The 22073-nt window shown below is 41.0% G+C and overlaps 2 protein-coding genes across 3 annotated transcripts; both read left to right on the top strand.

The window, feature by feature from the left end:
* Positions 1 to 3081, top strand: sft2d2a (SFT2 domain containing 2a). Of its 2 annotated transcripts, XM_005922978.3 has the most exons (9): positions 1 to 41; positions 109 to 262; positions 352 to 441; positions 677 to 762; positions 865 to 946; positions 2330 to 2365; positions 2472 to 2530; positions 2609 to 2638; positions 2742 to 3081. In XM_005922978.3, the coding sequence occupies exons 2-9, from the start codon at positions 197 to 199 to the stop codon at positions 2779 to 2781; spliced, it is 489 nt and encodes a 162-aa protein (XP_005923040.1). In that variant the 5' UTR covers positions 1 to 41; positions 109 to 196; the 3' UTR covers positions 2782 to 3081. The 2 variants fall into 2 exon arrangements, with proteins under 2 accessions (XP_005923040.1, XP_005923039.1); XM_005922977.3 differs by having other exon boundaries at positions 36 to 262.
* Positions 3082 to 3866: 785 nt separating this feature from the next.
* chd1l (chromodomain helicase DNA binding protein 1-like) lies at positions 3867 to 21141 on the top strand. Its single transcript, XM_005922979.3, has 25 exons — positions 3867 to 4086; positions 4298 to 4410; positions 4923 to 5029; positions 5117 to 5228; positions 5332 to 5363; positions 5885 to 5966; positions 6055 to 6217; positions 6400 to 6555; positions 7265 to 7357; positions 7505 to 7601; positions 7735 to 7808; positions 7977 to 8087; positions 9336 to 9450; positions 12950 to 13103; positions 13261 to 13450; positions 14977 to 15122; positions 16990 to 17153; positions 17254 to 17450; positions 18332 to 18430; positions 18519 to 18589; positions 18825 to 18939; positions 19734 to 19842; positions 19923 to 20153; positions 20344 to 20425; positions 20611 to 21141. The coding sequence occupies exons 1-25, from the start codon at positions 3993 to 3995 to the stop codon at positions 20731 to 20733; spliced, it is 3030 nt and encodes a 1009-aa protein (XP_005923041.1). The 5' UTR covers positions 3867 to 3992; the 3' UTR covers positions 20734 to 21141.
* Positions 21142 to 22073: the final 932 nt, after the last annotated feature.

Below are 22073 nucleotides of genomic sequence, written 5' to 3' on the forward strand. Positions count from 1 at the left end.
TTCCGGTTCAGGTGTGACGATGAAGTGACCCACCTGGCCAGGTAAGGTACTGGCAGCTCATCCGGCTCTCCCTCTGCTGGCATGTGACGCTGTTGTCCATTCACACAGATCTGAGAAAACCCGGCAAAGTTCCTATCAGTTCAGGAAACAACTATAATTCTTCACCAATTAAGCCGAATTTTAAAGCTCCTCGGGCATGGATAAATTAAAGTCGGTTCTGAGCGGTGAGGAGGCGCGCAGAGATGACCGGAACATTATACAGGTAAAGCCTTAATCCCATCTTTCACTGTTGTGGCTAGTAATCTCAGCTGGATCATTAATCGATCGTTTATTCAATCTCTACTAATGCAGCAAATGAACCAAGCTTCGACTTTAGGCTGGGGCACACGTATAAAGGGATTCATCGCCTGCTTCGTGGTGGGAGCTGCATGCACAGTTCTGGTAAGAATTTAATTTCTGTGTTTTTTGTTTTTGTTTTTTCTACGACAATATTCAGTCGCTCTCCACAACGAGGAAGAGCTCAGAGAAAGCTGGTGTTGCCCTACTGGTTCTTCTTGCTCTGAGGAATGCTGAAGATGTGATGCTCTTTCATTTGGCGACACTGCCTAGTCCCTCCTTAAAGTGAGGCTTATAAAACATGACGTGTGATCCACCTGCATTCACGTGTGTCTTGCAGGGAGTGTGTGTGCTCTTCCTCCCCAAGATTGGGATCACTCTCTTTATTGTCTTTTACACATTTGGCAACATATGTGCTCTGTGCAGGTTAGTGATGAAAAAAATACCTTGAAATGGGAAGCTTATTTTGCATGTTTTACACACTTAATACATGCTTTTCTTTCTTGCACATTTCACTGTGTCCAATAGCACAATGTTTCTGATGGGCCCAATGAAGCAGCTGAAAAGGATGTGTGACAAAACAAGAGCGCTGGCTACTACCCTTATGTTGGTAAGTGCAAAAAATAAAAATAAAAAATCAACCCCCAAAAGACAGAACATGTTACACAAACATAAGTGGACTGAGTTCAGTAAATTTAGATTCATTGCAAAAAAAATTCTGTTTTCCTTAAGAGTTCAAGAGCTGGTTAAGTTGCATAACACAGCTTTCTGCTTAGAGGATTGCATGACAACACCAAGCTAGAGTTCAGAAAACTTGGTTGTGGATGGACTGACAAAAATCAGACCCTGATGTGCAAACGTCTCTCTTTAAAACTACAAGATTTGCTGTGATGGAAGATTTGCTCTCAGAATGTCCCACAGCAGGTGCAATTAGGTTACCATCCTCTTTCTTTCAGTGCAAGGCTCAGTATGCAAATATTTAAACTACATGTAGGTAAATAATTAAATCAGACACTAATGTGACACCTGTGTTGTAGATCTGAAGATTTTCTCAGCTTTAATGTGGTTATGAGCATGGCCATGTCGCCTATGTAATGCCCAAGCATCATACTTTGCAGTTCTGACATATACAACTGGAAGCAAGGGTATTATAGTTAACTAACAGGCCCTAAGAGATGTTAGTGCAAGTGAGGGAGGTCATCACTGGGCTGAAACAAAACAACATCAGATAGAAACCAAAAACTTTAGGGATAGCCAAATGAGCAAACTGGTAGAGTCATAAAAAGAAGGAATGCACTGACTCGCTCAGCAAAACCAAAAAGCCTAAAAGAACACCACAGAAAATATAAGACAGATGAAACCAGGATGACCTTGTACCAGAATGAATGGAAAGGAAAAGAAGGAGAGAAACTGCTCATGATCTGAAGTGTACCACATTATCTGTAAAACATGATGGAGGCGATGTTATTGCATGGGCATGTATGGCTGCTAGTGCAACTTGGTTACTGGTGTTTATTGATGATGTGACTGTTGATAGAAGTTGCGGGATGACCTGTGAAGTGTGCAGGGGTATAACCTGACCAGACTGCACTTCACAGTGCAAATAGACCCAAAGCAAACTGCACACTAACCCAACAGTTTCTCAGGAAAAGAAATGAGAAAATCAATAGAGCATGCTTTTCAGTTATTAACTACATAACTGAATGCAGAAAGACTCACAAACTAGGAGTAAATAAAGGCAGCAGCAGTAAAGGTCTAGCACAGCAAGACATTTGGTAATATCCATGGTTTCTAGACTTTAAGCAGTCAATGATTTTTATCAAAGTATTAAACAATCCTTATATTTACAACTATGTTAGTTTGTACAGTTAATGTGAGAGCCTAAAAATGAGGGTCTGTGTCCAAAAAATAGCTGTACTTCAAAAACAGTTTACACAGACTTTTGTTAAAACCCTTCAAATTAAAGCTAAAAGTCTCTCTGTCATTGCTTTAGACTTGTCTCGTTCTGACTCTCTGTGCGGCTTTCTGGGTGAGTGAGCCTCCAAAAAATACTTATGATCACTTCTAACTTGATCTGTTTATCTGTTGGATTAATGTCAGTGTTTGATCCCAATCTCTCTCTTTTTTTCTCACAGTGGAAGAACTTTGGACTTGCTTTGTTGTTTGTTATCTTGCAAGTCTTGTCATTTACCTGGTGAGTCTCTACATATCTAATTAATTTTTTTTTCAGTCTTAAATTGTTTTTTGTTACATAAAATGTGTGTGTTTTCAGGTACAGCTTGTCATACATCCCATGTGTGAGGTTTGTAGATTTTGCTCCATTTATTCAAATCTTCTGTATAAATAATCAGAAAAAAAGTGGTGTTCAAAGCCTAAATGTCTGGTTTATGTTCTTTACCTTCCAGAGAAGCAATCATGAGGATGCTGGCCATGTGCATGAAATAGGCCATGTGTGTTTGCGGTGAAGGTTCAGCTTGGATGAAGTGTTGAAGAATGGGGCAGGTCTCTTACTGAAGTTGCTAAAATTGGCTCCTTTAGAGAGTCTCTGGCCCTTCCTGCTGCTCAGACATTTGTTTATAGGTGAAAAAGAAGCAAATTTTCTATTTATCTTTCTCAGTTGTGCTTCATTGATTGATTGATAAATTTTTGGTGACCACTCAAATTTAACCAGTTTATAATGATTGTAGACTTTGTTTGTAATATGTGTAAATATCTGTAATAAATCAGTATTTTAAACTTTTTAAATTTGTTGTTGTTGATTTTTGTTTTCATCTTGCTCAGAAAAAATCTATTTTTATTAAAAGTTCTTATGGTCTTAAATTGTGTTGGTATTTGAATGTGAAGCTCAAATAGTTAATCAGGGTATGAACAGGTCCTGTTAATATTATAATATGCAAAATGCATTTTTTTTTAAATGGTGAATTTTTAGTTATCTGGAATTATCTCTCATTTAGTATAAGTTTATATTTTTGGTTCTTGTTTCTGTTTTCAGAACTAAACTGTCAGAAAATCTGTTTCACGTTAAAACTCGAAGCACTTATTTTTACATCTATTTGTGGAGCTTTTAGGACCTTTTCTTATTATTTTGTTTCTAGGGAGCCTTTTTTGTAATTCCAAAGTCTTTTTGTTGGACATTGGCTTCCTTTTCGCTCATTTTCAGTCCAGTCCTCGAACACGTCCATTTAAAGAGGAATGTCTTTTGTTTTCTGAGGTCATGAGTAATTCAAGCATAAAAAAGACCCCGGGCTTCAGAGATTAACCAGTGTGACTTCTAGCAAAGAAAGCACCATTAAATTTTATTATCAGGCACTTAGTTACTAGCGACCTGTCACAAAAAGCCAAAGTTTGTAAAATGTGCAAATTCTTAATCGTTTCTAGAATTTAAAAACCGTTTTCCCCTTATATTCTGTAGTTGCATTTATGTTTGCATATATTTCCCGTTTTCCTAGCAAAATATAAAGAAATGAGCGTTGCTCAAGAAAGAAAACAAACTTTTGGCGAAGTTTAAAAAAAAAACCGCGCGCCTTTCCGTAGCGTCACGTGACCCAGTCAGGAAGCATAAACTGCATGAAAACAACAGTGGGAACTCGCATGTCTGTACATGTCTGCGATAAAGTCGTCTTTCGTATAAATTGTAGTCCTGCCGGTCAGCAAACATGTCGGACATTTTGGTGAGAATAAAAAACAGCATCGCGGAGAAAAAGAAGGCGGATGTTGCTCAAAGTGACCTGAAGAAATGGGGATTGAGAGGTAGAAAGGCTATTTTTAACCTGGACGACTGACCTGCAAAGTACATACAAACTTCAGGCTGTCTTCACTCATTCACAGTGACATGGCGTTTCCTGTGGATACAAACTAAACGCACTTAGAGCAGATTAATACACTTTCAGCGCCGTCCTACATGTAATTTCCAGGGATTATATTAAACGTGCTCCAGCGGTGATGATCTTTCTCCTCACAGGGATACAGCTGAGACCCTACCAGCTGGACGGGGTGCACTGGTTAACTCAGTGCCTGAAGAACCAGCAGGGATGCATCTTAGGAGACGAGATGGGTTTGGGTAAAACCTGCCAGGTATGACGTCATCTGTTTACCTGTAATCCAGAGCCCTGGCATGGCTGGACAGTTTTTATATAGGCGGTGAGGCTTGGAGCGTCTGTTACACTGGGGGTGCACAGAAGTTGATTCTAAAAAGCCTCAGTACCACGTGACATATCAATTGTGCCTTTCGTTATATTTTTTTATAGCACTTTTCTGTCACTTGGACCTAACGTGGCATTTGTATAATTACTATAATTACATTTATTTTAATGCAGTTTTTCTACTCCATAGGCATACACCTTTATAACATTAGCCTACACTGGATCAGAGCCAGTGCTCTTCAAAGTTAAGCAATGTTTCTCTGAAGAGAGATTCTTGGTTTCCACGTGGCTTGTTAGACAAATTACACACTTTGCTTCAATTGAATGAGAAGTTTTCCCCTTATGTGTCACACACTCATGAATCTGACCATTTGGGGGCTGCTTTATATATGGCTTATTATTTACATGTTCTAACGGTGTCCTGGTCATCATGTATCCCTTCAGACGATCTCTCTGCTGGTGTACATGTCAGGGGCTCTCAGGAAGAAAGGACCATTTCTGGTGCTGAGCCCACTCTCTGTCCTGGAGAACTGGAGGAATGAGTTGGAAAGGTGGAGCTACATTAATCAGTGATTGCATTTCATTTGATAATGTGCTTTTTAGCGCTGTCTGTAAACCTGTGTGTGCCTCGCTTTCAGCTTCGCTCCCTCACTGACGGTCCTGGTTTACAAAGGAGACAAAGAAAGGCGGGCAGAGATCCAGCAGGAGGCGAACTCTCAGGACTTCCATGTTCTTCTCACTACATATGAGGTCGGAGGCTATTAAGTGAAAACAAAACAGGATAAGGTTTCACCTTTGTTAAGACTGATATATATATATATATATATTTTTTTTTTTTACCTGTTATTTCCAGCTGTGTCTCAAAGATGCTTCATTCTTGAAACGGTGAGTTTGTACTTATTCTTGATCTACATAAACTACTCTGGAAGCAATGTACTGTGAGGAAAATTTAACTGTGGTGTCCTAATACAAGTTTATATAGTTTTAAGCAAGAGGTGACAGAAAAAAGGACCAGCACCAACAGAGATATTGCTTTTAGGTCGCTCTGTGTCGGCTCTTCCCGGCCTTCACCCAGTAAGATCGGCTTAAACTGCAGTTATCTAGGTTAGCGACCTGTATGCCTGAGATGATCATATTATTCTAGCCACACTACAAAACCAAGACTAGAAAAAACTGTCACAAACAAAGCTTTAATATTAGTCTGAAGCCTGTGTGTCTGTAGTAATCTACAGAGATTATTAGAGAGGGGCCATTCTTTTAAACGTGAGCCATTTTTAATATAAGCAATCCACCTTTGTATCAAATTATATGTGACAGAAGAAAAGGAAGAGAAGAATGGTCTTTAAAGGTTTGTTCACTGAGAACAAAGTTTTCATGTGCTGATATTTCCCCGATCTCTTCCTCAGGTGGAAGTGGAAGGTGCTTGTGGTTGATGAAGCTCACAGGTTAAAGAATCAAAACTCGCTGTTGCACAAAACTTTGACAGAGGTAATAAGCAACACCTGGTTTGGGCAGATTTCTTCATTGTCTTTCCCTTGACCTCTTAAATCAGTTTGTTTGTGTTCTTCTCTTGTAGTTTTTCGTGGGATTCAGAGTCTTGCTGACAGGGACTCCCATTCAGAACAACCTGCAGGAGCTCTACTCCCTGCTGAGCTTCATCCAGCCCAGCATCTTTATACCAGAAGACACAGACAGCTTTGTCAACTCTTACTCTGATGTACAAAGTCAGCCTGCGTTGGGTACGATACATAATTATAGCATAACAAAGCATAGCTTACATTCAGTGTTATTTCTGAGTCCATGCGTCTCTCCATATCCAAATAAATGTTTTGAAATATAATGGGTGAATATTGGTCACAAAAAATTGCAGTACAGTAATGCACTGTAGGAACGCTAACCATGAATCTTATTACTTTTATAGCTGCTGAGCTCCAAAGCATCCTGGAGCCCTTCCTGCTCCGTAGAGTCAAGTCTCAGGTGGCCGTCGATCTGCCCAAGAAAACCGAGCTGGTGGTTTATCACGGCATGTCCGCTCTGCAGAAGAAATACTACAAAGCTGTTCTGATGAAGGATCTGGGTGAGACTTGGGCGCTATGGTGTGCTGTGTCATTTATAAATGCATTTTCTCTGCAGTACTTACCCTGCCTCTTTACTTATAGCATTAGCAAGAAAGCACCAGCTCAACTTATCACTGATTTTTACAGTTGGCATAACAGACACTAAATCCTGACTTCTCTCTATCAGTTCTCTCTATTTTAGAGTTGGTTTTAAGGTTTTACTCATCACCTTAAAGAACTTCTGGGTCTGGTCTCCAGCTGTGTAGGAGAAATGTGCTGTTTTTTTGTCTGTTCCAAAGTCGATGAATAAACCTGAAGGTGATCAAGGCCCCCCAAGGCACGAATATTCTGAGCTCTCATGGTTGCTTCATAGCTTTTATTATTAGTTTACTAGTTTTACTAGGGATGTTCCTGGCGACTAATTTCTTAGTCAACTAAACGAGGAACAAAAATGAGACTAACCAACTAGTCTACATCTAAGAAACACTCGGGTACTAAGTTACATTTGAGAACCATCAAAAACTCATAACAAAGGCATTTTGTTATGTCCTTATGTCCTTGTTTCATGTCTTATAACTTTACACTGATTTTGTTGTTGTTTGATTTTGGCTTTTTCCACTTTGTAGGCTGTTTTTAAAGGTGCCAAGTGGAAATAATAGTTCTAATAGTATCTGTTTAGTGGCATCAGTCATTTGTAAATTCAATCTGCTTCTAAAACTCTTCTTTCAGAGGCTTTTGGAAATGACCAAGGCAGCAAGACTCGGTTGCTGAACATCTTGATGAACCTGAGGAAGTGCGTTGACCACCCTTATCTGTTTGACGGTGAGAGGTGCAGAGTGATGATGTAAAAAAGACTGGCTTTAGTTCTCTCTGCTAAAGGAAAGACCTGAGGCGTAGGTGTGTTTTCAGTGGGATAGGATAAAGACGCTTCCATTACATTCTATGTTTGTGTGTCTGTTTCTTGGATAGGAGTTGAGCCAGAGCCATTTGAGATGGGGGAACATCTCATTGAAGCCAGTGGAAAACTTTGTCTTTTGGACAGCATGCTGACATTCCTCCACAAAGGGTTTGCTGATGTGTTATTTGGCTCCACCTGGTGGTTTAGTGCGGCATTGCTGTAATGCTGTGATATTCTAAGTCACATATTCGTCTTTAAATTGAGTCTTACAATATTTGTGTTTTCATATCTGTGGTTGAAGGGGCCATCGGATCCTGCTGTTCTCTCAGATGACGAGGATGCTCGATATTCTCCAGGACTACATGGAGTACAGAGGTGAGTGAGAGTGAACATGAGGGGTTATTGTTCATTGACTTACTATTAATTCTTCTTAATGGCATGAATTAATTAGTAATTATTCTCATTCTTCATAATGGCAAACTTGAAAACCATTTGATTTATTCTTAGTTATAAATAAATGCTGAATTCAGCTTTTCTATTCAGGTTACAGCTACGAACGTCTGGATGGGTCAGTCCGAGGGGAGGAACGAAACCTAGCAGTGAAAAACTTCAGCAGCAAAGATGTCTTCGTCTTTCTGCTCAGCACTAAAGCCGGTAAAGCCCTGGTGTAGTATTTTCTGTGATATACTTATATATAAACTCATGTTAAACCGTGGCCAAAGTTTAAAGTAATGAAGTCTATTCAAGTAATTCCTGTGAGTCAATAGCGCAGACTTCCATCTGATCTAAATGTTCAGTTTCAGTCAGGTTCTCCTTTTTTTTCCTTTTTTAAAAACCTTTTTTTTCACTCAATGAGTGCAGATATTCCTAATATGGTCATCAGAGGCACCGGAGCCCCACCCAGCTGCTGTCGGCAATCAGAAAAAAGGTGGAGGACCTAAAATTACTTGTTTCAGTCAGAGGATGAACTGAGGGGCTGCATTTTGAACTCGTGCAGAGCTATTCTAGTAGAAGAATGGAAATGCAGAGCTGGGACAGAATAGGTTCTATTTAAGATATTCTTCAGGCAAATGTCTGGATCTTTTGCTTTTTCATTTTACTGCAACATAACTAATATAACTCACTGGTAAATGTCACATGGAGAGCCCATACAAGAAGTGGCTGTTATTGGTTAGCCACAGAAAATTTCAGAGGGATGTTTAAGAAGCAGGTCTTTAGGCAGGAGGATGTGGAAAAAAGCTGGCATTTGTTTACAAAATGCAGCTTCAGAGCAAGCTACCACCTCTTCCCTCCCCTGCTACTCAATACCAAATACTTCTGCGCTCTCAGCCTCACCTGCATGGGCAAGAAACGGGTAGACAAAACCTAAATAGTAGATCGGTCAAAGACGATCCTGAAAGAGATCCTGGTTCCTGCTAAAAAAAACACAAACCTAAATAGGGATAGAAAGTCATCATATGATCCGCTATCACGCACCCCACTGGTTATGATTGGGAACTAGGCATATGAAAAGGGGAAGCAGTAACCCCTTCTACTGTAGACATTTTAGATGCCAAAAGTGCTGAGAGTGCATTTGACAAACAAGACTGTGGCAATTTTTAAGATAACACTTCTGTGAACTCTGCTGTAGATTCAGATATGCAGACAAGCCTGCAAGCTCAGCTTGAGCTGACTTTCTAACACAGAAGTGGCTGAGAGAGGAAAGGGGAGTGATGACAGGAGATAAGAGCTGCAGCAGAATGAAACGCCTGTGTAAATAAGGCCAGCATGTTTCCTGTCACAGATTATGATTTTCTTTAACCTGTTTACAGTAAATGCACCAATCCTACTGTTTCTTTATTGCATGCACAAAAATCGAGAGCCACAATTTTCAGTTTTTGTTCTTTCGTTCTGTCTTTGCAGGGGGAGTAGGGATGAACCTGACAGCTGCTGACACTGTCATTTTTGTGGATAGTGACTTCAACCCTCAAAATGACTTGCAGGCTGCCGCACGCAGCCACCGGATTGGTCAGAACAGGTGAAGCATACGAGAAATGATTCCAAGCAGGATCCAATCGGTATTTCATTTAGGTGTCCTGAAAGTCGCACTGTTTCGCAAAGGGGCGTGCAGCATTGACAGCACAAAGAAGTGGTGAAAACTTCTGCACGATGTCCTGTTTTGCTGAAGAAAATAACTATCTCATTAGGCTTATCTCTAGTTAGGTGTGAAAGAGTACTCCCTGCATGCAACCTAGCTATTGCACATCAATAAGGCTTCATAGGGATGCTTACAAAAAGCAACAAAATTGATGCAGCAGAGCGAGACAAAAATGTTAACACTTACTTTGGTAGTGTTTTTCCATATTTTTATTTTTTCCCATGCTGGGGAACAATGTCTGCGATATCTTTTGATTTATGTTGTAAAAACAAGTTAAACAAGCCAAGATTATGTTGCACACTCATCATTTCACAACCAGCAACATGAGGGCATTGCCAAGAGGTTGTCGTTGAAAGAATTCCTGCACCTCCTGAGCTGTTCTTGGCTGCTTTACTTTTACTCTGTGGTCCAGCTCACCGGAAACCATTTCCGTTGGGTTTAGGGTGGATGATTGTGAGTGGCAGGCCTGAAAGTGTGTTTTGGCTCATTATTAAGAAAAACAATTGAATTTTCATTGAACTTGTTAAGTCTTGCTGTAGAATCATGACTGTAGTATGAGTGCAGAGCTCCACTTTTTTTTTTTTTTCTTCCATGCAGTAACTGTTGTTGAAATAACCGGACCAGTTCAGGCAGTGCAGTTCGTGTATTATGCAGAGACCAGCTTAAAATAGAATGAATTGTTAGAGGTGTCACGTTGATATACTGATCTGTTCACAACAAGCGAGAAAACATTCCACCTTAAAACTTAGTGGTTGTCGCTGTCTCCGTTTAGCTTCTTATTAAAGATTATGTGTTATGTTGTTTCAATATTTATATAACCCTTTGTCCTCTGGTTAGACAGAAACTCTATATATTTTTTAAAGAAATATATAGCTTTTAAAATATTTGTAGGATACGTTGCAAAAAATCAGGTGCAGGGTGAGGATCAACAGGTAGAGCATTCAGAGGTGAGGTACAAATACGGCTGATGGAGAGGGGCATACTGGCAAAGAACGAGATGAGTTCGGAGAGAAAGATATGATCTGTTGTTAGTTATTCGAATATTTTACATATTATAATATTTTGCACATGTCTGCAAGTCGCAACACATCACACTACACCTCCAACAGCTGACCTTAAGAGTGTTTTCACCATGAACTTCAGGCGAATGCGCATCAAATCCGACTTTTTTGACCCTTTGCGACCCATATCCGATCATGGTTTGACAGTGTGAACAGCACAAATCTGATATTTTCAAATCCGATCTGGGTCACTTTCGTATGTGGTACTGAATCCGATACATATCTGATGTTTTAGAAAGCGACTGCTGTTTGAACGGTCACGTCGCATTAAATCCGTCTTCTACGTCACTGACACAAGACAGACGCCAAATATCAGCGCCCAAGAAGACATCGCGAACGCTTGCTGGCCATCCAGTGAAACTATTTGGAAGACAACGTTGGAGAAACGTGAACATTTTATTTGTACTGTATAATCTGCAGATTCTGACAGAAATCTGCAACTATCCTTTGAAGTACCGCTCCTCTCTAAAACCGCAATAAGGATCATTATTAGGCCATATCTAAATAACAAAATAACTTAAAGCAAAATTGGGAAATGTAAAGTCCGAAACAAGTCTTTATATTAACAGCCATCAGTCAAATAACACTGTTTGGTCTGGGTCTAAACAGAGCGCGTTGAGTGTGACGTCTTCTTTTGCGCATGCGGGCCGCAAACGCTGTCGCGTTTTATTTGTAGTGTGAACAAGCAGACAAAAAAAATCGGATTTGAGCATTAAGACCTGCAGTATGAACGCAGCCTAAGTGTCGATTAAATTATCTACTTGGTCTTCATGTCTTTTTCTCTTGTGGTGGTCTTCATTAAAGGGGACATGAAACACTACACATATAAAGGTTATTTATAACACTGAGACCTACTCTCAACTGACATAGATGTAACACTGTCTGTGAAACTGGATTTAAGAAACAAATACCTAAAGTTAAACATCTTTAACACCATCTTCTGTCAGTAAATGACGTTAACCGGTTGGTTGGTTGCAGCTAATAAACTTACATTAGTTTCTGTTAGCTAACTAGTGACAGAACCGATAACTCCAAGAAGAGCAAGGAGACTAAAAATAAAAACAACTAAAAGTCAGTCTAAAGGGATCATTTTTGTGTTGCTACAATGAGTTTTATGTTACGTTGTTTACTTTCACTCTCCGTCTCGTTAGCAGTATCTGGCTCCCCGCTGTTTGGCTAGCTGCACTCAAAGGGGAAAATTGAGCTGTTAGCCGTAATATTCGGGTTTGTTACGCACTTTATAAATGAGGACTGCGTGGAGGTGGAGGAGAGCCTGTTTGAGCCAGGTGTGAGGTGACTCACCGGACCGACAAGCTGGTGTTAGAAACTCACATTTTTCCTCGTCTGGCCACGTAAGGGGCGCAGTCAGCTGATGCGATCAAAACTATTTCATGCAGTAAAAAAATCTTTCTTTTCCCACGAGCACATCCAGTTTACAACATAACAGCCCACTACATGCACACCACAAACTTACTGAAGCACGATTGGATATCCTAACATCCATCAGTATGTCTGTAGGAAAAGTAGGCCGATGCGTGCCATGGACAAAACAACAATAAAAAATCTGTCACTTTTTAAAATAAAATGTAAATTAGCCTTTATATGTGTCGCGTTTCATGTCCCCTTTGATGGCTTTTGTGACTGAACTTGAAAGGTTTTTGAAGTGTTCTGGACTAACAGACTTTCATGTTTTAAGGTAGTATTAGTCGGTTGTTCTCCTTAACATTGTGGGGGTGTTTGCTGTATACCAACACTGCCTTGGCATGACACTGTCAGTCTGGCATCAGTCAGCTAGACTGCTGACTTGGCTGCCATACTCGGCTCTGACTTAGCCAGTAGATATCAGGTCCAAGAGATCTGTTTACGTCCGTAATGACTGTAAATTTGTTTCAGAACAAAGCTAGATAATAACCCATACTTATCGTGAATTTCAGCAAATGTAAACTCTCTTTTGCGCCACATAGACTGTATGTAATCAAATCTCAGACATGATTGGTTAATAGATCTCCAACCACTGTATATGTACCTACATATACAGTCTCAGACTGCTGCAGTTGAATTTATATACGTTTATCCTTTGATTCACCTAACTTTTAGTCTATTTTTATTACATTTTCTTTTGTATTAATATCTGCATGTCAGTCGTCTGTGAAGCACTTTGCAGTAATCTACAGGAAATGAGCTATAAAAGTAAAGATTAATTGACTGATTGATTATGGGTAGCTTGAGCTTTACTTTACTCTATGAATTTAACAATTCTCAACTTAATGGAAGTTCAATGTGATGCTGGGGTTCAATATTTGAATGATTTCCTACAGGCCTGTGAAAGTGATCCGCCTCCTGGCACGAGACACTGTGGAGGAGATCATGTACTCTCGCGCTGTGGCCAAGTTGCAGCTCACCAACACTGTTATTGAAGAAGGCCGCTTCTCTTTACTGGATCAAGCTCAGTCAGCTGCAGGAGGGCTGCAGGTTTGTGAACTTTAAATCGCTGAAAATAAATGCTATCACTGCAGGATAATCCCTGATAATCTCTGAATCCTTCAGTGCTCAGTTCACTGTGTGTCCGCTTTGTATGAAAACCTCTCCAGTTTTCACCTCCTCTGCTCACATTTCCTCTTCGGCACAGCTAAGCGAGATCTTGAAGTTTGGCATTGATAAGCTTTTGTCATCTGATGAGAGCTCCATACAAGATGTGAAACTGGAGAAGATCCTTGGCCTGTCACATAATGGTCATTGGGTGGATGATGAGGACTACTCCCAGCATGAAGAAAATGAAGAGGATGATGAAGGGAAAGGATCTGAAGCCGACGGGCAGAGTATGTTTCATTATAGTGTACATGTTGAAATCTCAAATCACTATGGGCTATTCTTAGTGTGCAAATTTCAAAAACTACTAATATAATGTAACTGGTGTGGTATAGCGAACATGTTGTTCCTGCATGTAAGCGACTCCGTCTTACTTTTGGTTCTTGAACTGCAAACCACAGAGGAGAAAACACCCAAGATTGCTTCTCTTGGGCTCATCACTAGAGGTTGCAAAGAAAACAGAGGAAATCTGCAAATCACTTTAGGTCAGGAGTGACAAATTTAGTTTCACATAGGGCTGCAAGAGAAAATGAGAATCACATTGAGAGTAAGACAGATAAGTGTTCAAATACAGTCCTATAAAAATAAAAAAGGTAAAAACAACCTTACTTCTTCCATAGGGATTAAAAGGGTACATTGCAGCCAGGTGCTGCTTATCGAATGTAGTATAAAAGCAGAGATTTTACCAGTTTTCTGTTGTGGTATATTGAGGTGTGTGTTAACACAATGCCACAGCCTTTCCAGGAGTGGATGTCCCAGTAAATTCACCTTGAAGTCAGACAGTGCAAGGCTCAAAGAAACTGCAAAAAAACCTTGGAGTGGCATCTGAGACTCTACAGGCCTCAGTTAGCATGTTAAATGTTAAAGTTCATGACAGTACAGTTAGAAAAACATGGAAGAATCCTGGAAGGATTACCAGAAGAAAACATCTTCTCTCTACGGCATCACAGCTTAGGTTTGCAAACCTGCATCAGCCCAAACTACAAGACTTGGGCAACAACATCTTTTGAGTGAAGACACCCAATTGGAGGTGTTTGGCATAATGCACGGCGCCATGTTTGTCACAAATACCTATTGCATGCTGTCAATCGTGGCGGAGGCATGATGATCCGGGCTCGTTTTGCAGCCACAGCATCAGGGAACATTGCAGTCAGTGACGCGTCCATGAACTCCTCTGTATAACAAAGTATTCTAGAGTCAAATATGAGGCTGGCTGCCTGACCGAAGCTGGGTCATGCAGAATGACAATGATCTCAAACACAGCAGCAAATCTACGGCAGAATGTCTGAAAAGGTAAAGAATCAAGGGGTTACAACCCATCTCAAAGGGACGACTCTGTAAAAGGAAGTCTCACCGCAGCACAGGAAATGAAAGTCAGGGAGGCCATTAAGAAGATGATTTTTCTGAGAAAGTTTATTCAAAGTGTTTCGGGTGTAATGTGCAGCAAATTTGATCCCAATAAATTAGATGATTCCATAAAATTTTCCTCACGGGCAACGAGATAAGTTTAAGTAGAGAAAAATGGGCTTTTGACAAAATGAAAGCAGGACAAACTAAATATGTCTTGCCCCCGATGTGATTCTCATTTCTCTCGTGTCCCTTAAGTTTGACACCTCCATTAAAAGCCTTTAAAGAAGCCAGGAGCCTGTTAGTTTCCATGCAGATTTTGACCTCCTCTGTGCTTCATCACAGCCGACATAGTCTTTTCTCTCTTTGTGATGATTATCTCAAACCTCTGTCCCCTCTGCTCCTTTAGACCACCTGTACTTCTTTGAGGGGAAAGACTACAGTAAGGACCCCAGCTCTGAGGACCAGAAGAGCTTTGATCGTTTGTTGGAGGAGCAGCTGACCGGGTTTCAGAGAGCAGCAGGAGAGGGACGAGCTCTGCGACACAAAACTGGAGTAAGACGCCCCGACTTTAAATTAAAACAGAATTATCTTTGTAAGGACATGCATCCCACATGAGGTTAGTTATGTATAGACAGAATGCTGAAAACTTAAAAGAAATTAGCCATGTTGGACACTCATCGTGGCTCAGCAGTTTAAAGTTAATTAGCAGACGAGGAACACTTGGACGGAGGACACATCCACCCCCATGAAAAATGAAGGGAACACTGTGATGATCACAGTGTAACACAGTCTGTAAGATGTTGGGGACATCAATCAGTTCGGTCCTGACAGACTTTTTTCTAGTTTTGCTTTTTGCTCGTGTCCTTGTCGCTACCACAACATGTGGGCGTAGCGATAGAGGTTCAGGCTGGTGGTGTAATGGCGTGCTTTGGACCCCTAAGTACCAGCTGAACATCATTTAAACAGCATGGCCTACCTGAGTGTTGTCACTGACAAGGTCCATCCCTTCATGACCACAATGTACTAATCTTCTGCAGACCACCTTTGGGATGTAGTGAAACGGGAGAATCATAGCATGGATGTGCAACCGGCAAACCCGCAACTGTGTGATGCCGTCATGTAAATAAGGACCAAAATCAAAGGAATGGTTGAATCCATGTGAAGTCAGCTTGTGTTGCTAATCAGGAAAAGGCAGACTTTCGGTGCCATTAGAACTGCTACTGCCTGTGCACAGTGGTCCAAAAGACCTTCCAGGAACAGCCAAGCTGTTTCCTAGAGAACTGATTGGTCAGTAGGCGATAATTTTGGACCTTTTGATCTCCAGTCATAAACCGCTGCAGAGCAGTTTAGGTCTGCAGCATATGTTATCATGGAAATGTGCACAAGAACTTAACCGCCAAGTTACCTGGATACGTTCAAATCCTGCTTTGTAGTACACATCTGCGGTCTGCGAAACCGTTTGTTCCGGATGTTCCTGATTAATGTAATCAGAGACAACAATAGAAAGTATATTTTTAAAGTAGCTGGCTAAAAACTTCACAGGCACATCTATGAAGGTCATTGCTTTGAATTCAGGTGAAGAAGTAGTTCAGACTTGTTGTCGATTTCTCATAATAATGCTGCCTCTTTTATTATTGTTGGACGGATTGTTATCTCATCCTTTCAGGATGTTGCAGGTGATTGAAATGTTCCGCAGGCTGTTTTGGTCCTCGGTCATATTTCACCATTATATGTCACAATTTTTCCTTCAGCTGTCAGCCTTTTTTTTTTTTAATATTATCAAAAGTGAATACCAGTTAAAACCTATTATAATCGCAAGATTCTTGTTGTCTTGGGTTTTTTCCCTACCACACTCAGTGTTGTAGCTCCTATGGGACCGGGTTGTTAACTCTGGAGGAGCTGTAGCTTTAACATCGCTAACGAGAGCATTATAGTTAACGAAAACTAACTAAGCTAGTTTTTGTTAACTTTGCTAAATATTCAAACACTGTCACATTGGTAGATGTGTTTATTGAGAATGGGATCACCGCAGGACTGACAGTCAACAGTTAGAAAGCTTTGTTTATATTATAAATTCTACTTTCTTACATTTTGCCCCTGACAAATATTATCCACCTTAAAATTCTCCAAATACCAAAGCGATTACTGAAACTTATAAAATCTCAACTGAAATTAAACTGCACAAATAAAAAAAAATGGATCAAATGTATACTCTGGACTGAGCAACATTTAATTGACTTTAATTTTATCTGCGGGTTGATTTGAATGACTATTACAGGAAATCCCAGCAACCACAAAAACCCAGGCTTTCAGTGTTACTTAAAGGATGGATACAAAGCAGCCTCACATGTTTTCTTACGCTGATAATCCCAGTGTTGCAAGCATTATATGAGTGTGATTTTTCTCGATGGTTTCTCAGGTTTCACTGTCGGTAGCCCTTGGGATTCCAACGAGGAAGAGGAAGCCTGTCACGGAGGCTGAGCTGGAGCTGAGGCGGCAGAGGAGGGAGGAGGCTGCAGCCAAGAGAGCCAAAATGCAGGAGGAGATGAAGAAGAAGCAGGAAGAGCAGAAATACAAGAAAAAGTAAAGATTTATTAGTTTATTTGCTTTTTTAAAACAATTCTGAGACTTCTTTTGCACAAACAGTTTTTCCCTTTATTTGACTTGTGGGTTCGTTGTGCAGAATGGCCTGGTGGGAGTCCTGCGGGTACAGATCTCGGTGCCTGCCGTCTGTGGACAGTGAGGAAGAGGAGGAAGAAGAGGAGGATGGCAGCAGCATGTGCTCCACAGACTCTGACAGCACGGATATCCACTACGTTCTGGGGGATGTTACTCATCCTCACACCGCCCGGGGAGACGCCATCATCGTCCACTGCGTTGGTACGTGCCCCATTTTTCTTGTTACTTCGTAAACTGACACGTTTGAATTTTTTTAATTCAGTGTGCGCTTTGTAGGAACTATAGATGGATATGGACATTACATGATGTCACCTTTCGGTACAGGTACATGTGCTAAATAATAAGCTAAGACCAAGAATTATTTTCACCAGAATTAAAGCACAAACTTCAGCTCCTCATATGGTCTGGTGAGTAAAACATATGATGTGCATTGGATTAAAAATCCCCCAAAAAACACCAACAGTGGAGAGGTTGAACCTGAATAAGACTGTCAGGACAGCTGTCAGTCACAGTAACCACATCCTTAGCATTAAGTCTCTCAGTTTTAGGAGGCTACTAGATAATTATCTGTTATTACAGTGTGATACACTAAAAGCCCTGACTTATAGTGCAAAAGTTAACAAAAAAGTACAAAATTGATCATTTTCTTGTGCAAAGCAAATAAGAACTACTGAACGACTCACTAATGGAAATAGGAAAGAAAAAAAAAGTCTGAGCAGACCCTAACCAACGGTTTCTACCTTAGAGAAGCTGATTAATGCCAACATGGTGCCAAACAGGCCTCTGTAGAGAGAAAGATTTATCTTACACAAGAGAACTAGATCTGTACCAGTTGTAGCAGGACTGAATGTTGGATTGCGTAAAAGAACCTGGTGTGAAAACTTTGATGTTGTGCAAAGTCTTAAATAATACCTTAATTTATCAGTTCAAACAAAAACAACTGGAAACATGTCAGATGGTAATTTTGCCACGATATGATGCAGGTGTGTCTTTTAATTCGTGTTTGGTGCGCCTTGGGCACAATAAGTTTGAAAACCAAACCACAGCATGTGTTATTTACCAAAGTAGTGATTCCTGTGTAGATGACTCAGGTCGGTGGGGAAGAGGAGGTCTGTTTACAGCACTGGAGGTGAGATCAGACGAGCCGCGAAAGCAGTATGAGTTAGCTGGAAAGATGAAAGGTAAGATTGACAGTAAAAAAGCATTTTATTTCTTCTTTGGTGGTCTGACTGAAGAATAAGTCACAAAATTAAATATGATTTGTTTCAGATTTGGATCTTGGAAGTGTGCTTCTGTTCCCAATTAATGACAAACAGTCCAGATTGAACAGCCAAGATCAAGTAGGTTCTGGTTGAAGAACTCTGCTGCATAAAACACCCTGAATGTCTTAAAAAACATGCTTGTTTCACAATATTTTTCGTTTCTTTGCAGTAGTAGTGATCAGTTGTGTGATATACCTGCTTTGGGTTAATGTGTGGTGACAGGCTTGCAAAGCTGTGAGGAACAGCACTCAGTGCCATGCAACAGTGATCAGATAATGTGTTGATCAGCTTCCATCTCCTTCCTGTCACCCAGTTAGCCCTAATAGTGGCACAGCAGCGAGACAAAGCCAACAACTTGTCTGGGATCTTTCTGAGTGCTCTGGATGAAGGCCTGAAGAAGATTTACAAAGCGGTCAAAAGAACCAAGGGTGCAGTAAAGCATTTCATGCTATTTTAATACAAAAAAGTGTGAAATGTCTTTTTTTTTTTTGTTTTCATGTAGCCTGAGACTGGTGAAATTGTGGAAAAAATTTTTTTTAAGTGTCAAGTCAGCAGTGCTCACATAAACCCTTGTAAAGGTTCGAATAATAACCGAACACCTTACAGTAATAACACACCTTGAAAATGATGCGTTATTACTGTAAGACCTGATTGGCAGGATTTACAGGACGTGCTGTGTGCCATCTGATGTGTGCACGCACAAATTCTTACAAACACAACTGCAGAAGAACAACCAATGAAGCGGGAATTTATATTTCCTCCAGTTATGTTGCACGCTAGATGAACTGATTAAAAGACTTTGCACTCGCTGCTTTTGCTGTTTGTGCCCCAAAATCAACCGATACCTTTAAGAAACTCGTAAAGACGCTTCTTAAATCTTACATTTAGTAATCGAGGCACAGCTGTGCACATTATCAAACCAGGTTTGTTTTCTTTCTCCCTCTCTTCTCTCTTTGGCTCAATAGGTCTTTATTGCAAATACTCTTCTTTTTTTATGCCTCTTAAATTCTTTGTGACTTTCTTGATTATTATTTCTCCTCATGTCCTTTGAACCTTTACACGTGATACTGGGCTACAAATAAATTGGCTTGACTTAATTCTCATTCACCACAGTGTTTTCTTATTGTTGTAACCCTCTGCACTAAAATACTTTCAATGGTAAGGACTGCAGGAGGCTACTGCTAACAGCCACTAACCCTTGTTGTCTTTTTCCCACACAAAGCAAGTGTTCATCTTCCACGTATCGGTCACGCTACCAAAGGTTTCAACTGGTACGGCACAGAGAGGCTCATCAGGAAGCACCTTGCTTCCAGAGGCATCCCCACATTCATGTATCTTTTAGTGCTTTCAGAGCATGGACTCAGTAGTAGTAGTTGTGATGTCTGTAATCTTCTCTTAACCAAACTTTCAGATACTATCATAGCAGAAATGTCAAGAACACAGCTATACCCCAGACATCCACTTCAGCATCCTGCCCGGGGCTACAGTTGCAAAATTCTGATGACACCGACTCTGCAACCTCCGGGCCCTCGGCTACACTCCAGAGCCCTGCAGACCTCCCTAGTTTCATGAACGGGGTCCGTGTGTTTTTCTACAACTTGCCTGCATCAGAGAGGAAGAGGCTGGCCCGCTATCTTATCACATATCCTTTAATACTGGTTGCCACAGCTTGGTGTTTTAACAGTTACTGTCTCCTGCGTGCTTTCATCTGCGGCAGTTTGTGTGGTTTTGTTGAGAAAAGAGCCCGAAAGCTTAAAAGCCACAACTGCGAACTACAGAGGTGTGGTACGATGCTCAAATAATGTTATAACTCCTCCTTAGCTGAAGTGCACTTATGATGGAGATGAGGAGGAGATCATGAGTCCGGATGTCACCCACATAGTAGCAGAGGTGGAGAACAACATCCACTCACAGGTTGGTGTCATGGTAACTCTCACTGATGCTTATCTGACGTTTGACATACATAATCTTTTCCAGTAATGTTTATTTGTCGAGGTGGGGTGGAAAGAGTTACGAGGCATTATCTTGAGGCAGATTAAATTTCTTTAGGTTGTAAACGATGTAAATTAAATACTATCTCTTTGTTTTGTTCGAACCAGGAGCTCCAGGATCTGCTGCGTCAGTACAGTCAGGCTGTTCCTGTGCAGAGGGCCTGGCTCGAGTCCTGCTTTTCCAAACAAACAAGAGTCAACACTGCACAGTACCTACATCAGCTCAGATAACACACTGTTTTATTGGTGTGTTTTTAAATTACGTCATTAAATTGTGCTTCGTCACAATGAACTCTGAGTTCACTGTTGGATGCTTGAAACATAGTGCAGATCATTTGATAGCTATTAAAATTGATTATCTTTAAGCAGCATAAGAAGTAAACGAACAACAACAAAGGAGGAGGTTTGATGTGTTTTACATAAATACATTACTAGGTTTAAAAGAAATATAAATGACACAAAATCATTCATACACCTAATTTTGTCAATTCAGGCTCACGGGGCATAGCCTGTCCCAGCTGTCATCCCTCGACAGGGCACCAGTGCATCATCGGGCCGGCGCACAGAGACAGACAACCATTCATACCTACTGCCAATTTACATGATTCCAAACATTCTTTACAAATAAATAACTGCAAAGTGGGGTGTGCGTAATTATTCAGCCCCCCTTTGGTCTGAGTGCAGTCAGTTGCCCATAGACATTGCCTGATGAGTGCTAATGACTAAATAGAGTGCACCTGTGTGTAATCTAATGTCAGTACAAATACAGCTGCTCTGTGACGGCCTCAGAGGTTGTCTAAGAGAATATTGGGAGCAACAACACCATGAAGTCCAAAGAACACACCAGACAGGTCAGGGATAAAGTTATTGAGAAATTTAAAGCAGGCTTAGGCTACAAAAAGATTTCCCAAGCCTTGAACATCCCACGGAGCACTGTTCAAGCGATCATTCAGAAATGGAAGGAGTATGGCACAACTGTAAACCTACCAAGACAAGGCCGTCCACCTAAACTCACAGGCCGAACAAGGAGAGCGCTGATCAGAAATGCAGCCAAGAGGCCCATGGTGACTCTGGACGAGCTGCAGAGATCTACAGCTCAGGTGGGGGAATCTGTCCATAGGACAACTATTAGTCGTGCACTGCACAAAGTTGGCCTTTATGGAAGAGTGGCAAGAAGAAAGCCATTGTTAACAGAAAACCATAAGAAGTCCCGTTTGCAGTTTGCCACAAGCCATGTGGGGGACACAGCAAACATGTGGAAGAAGGTGCTCTGGTCAGATGAGACCAAAATGGAACTTTTTGGCCAAAATGCAAAACGCTATGTGTGGCGGAAAACTAACACTGCACATCACTCTGAACACACCATCCCCACTGTCAAATATGGTGGTGGCAGCATCATGCTCTGGGGGTGCTTCTCTTCAGCAGGGACAGGGAAGCTGGTCAGAGTTGATGGGAAGATGGATGGAGCCAAATACAGGGCAATCTTGGAAGAAAACCTCTTGGAGTCTGCAAAAGACTTGAGACTGGGGCGGAGGTTCACCTTCCAGCAGGACAACGACCCTGAACATAAA

This window comes from Haplochromis burtoni, unplaced genomic scaffold (assembly GCF_018398535.1).
Source record: "Haplochromis burtoni strain Fernald_Lab_line unplaced genomic scaffold, NCSU_Asbu1 Contig_61, whole genome shotgun sequence".
Classification (NCBI taxonomy): Eukaryota; Metazoa; Chordata; class Actinopteri; order Cichliformes; family Cichlidae; genus Haplochromis; species Haplochromis burtoni.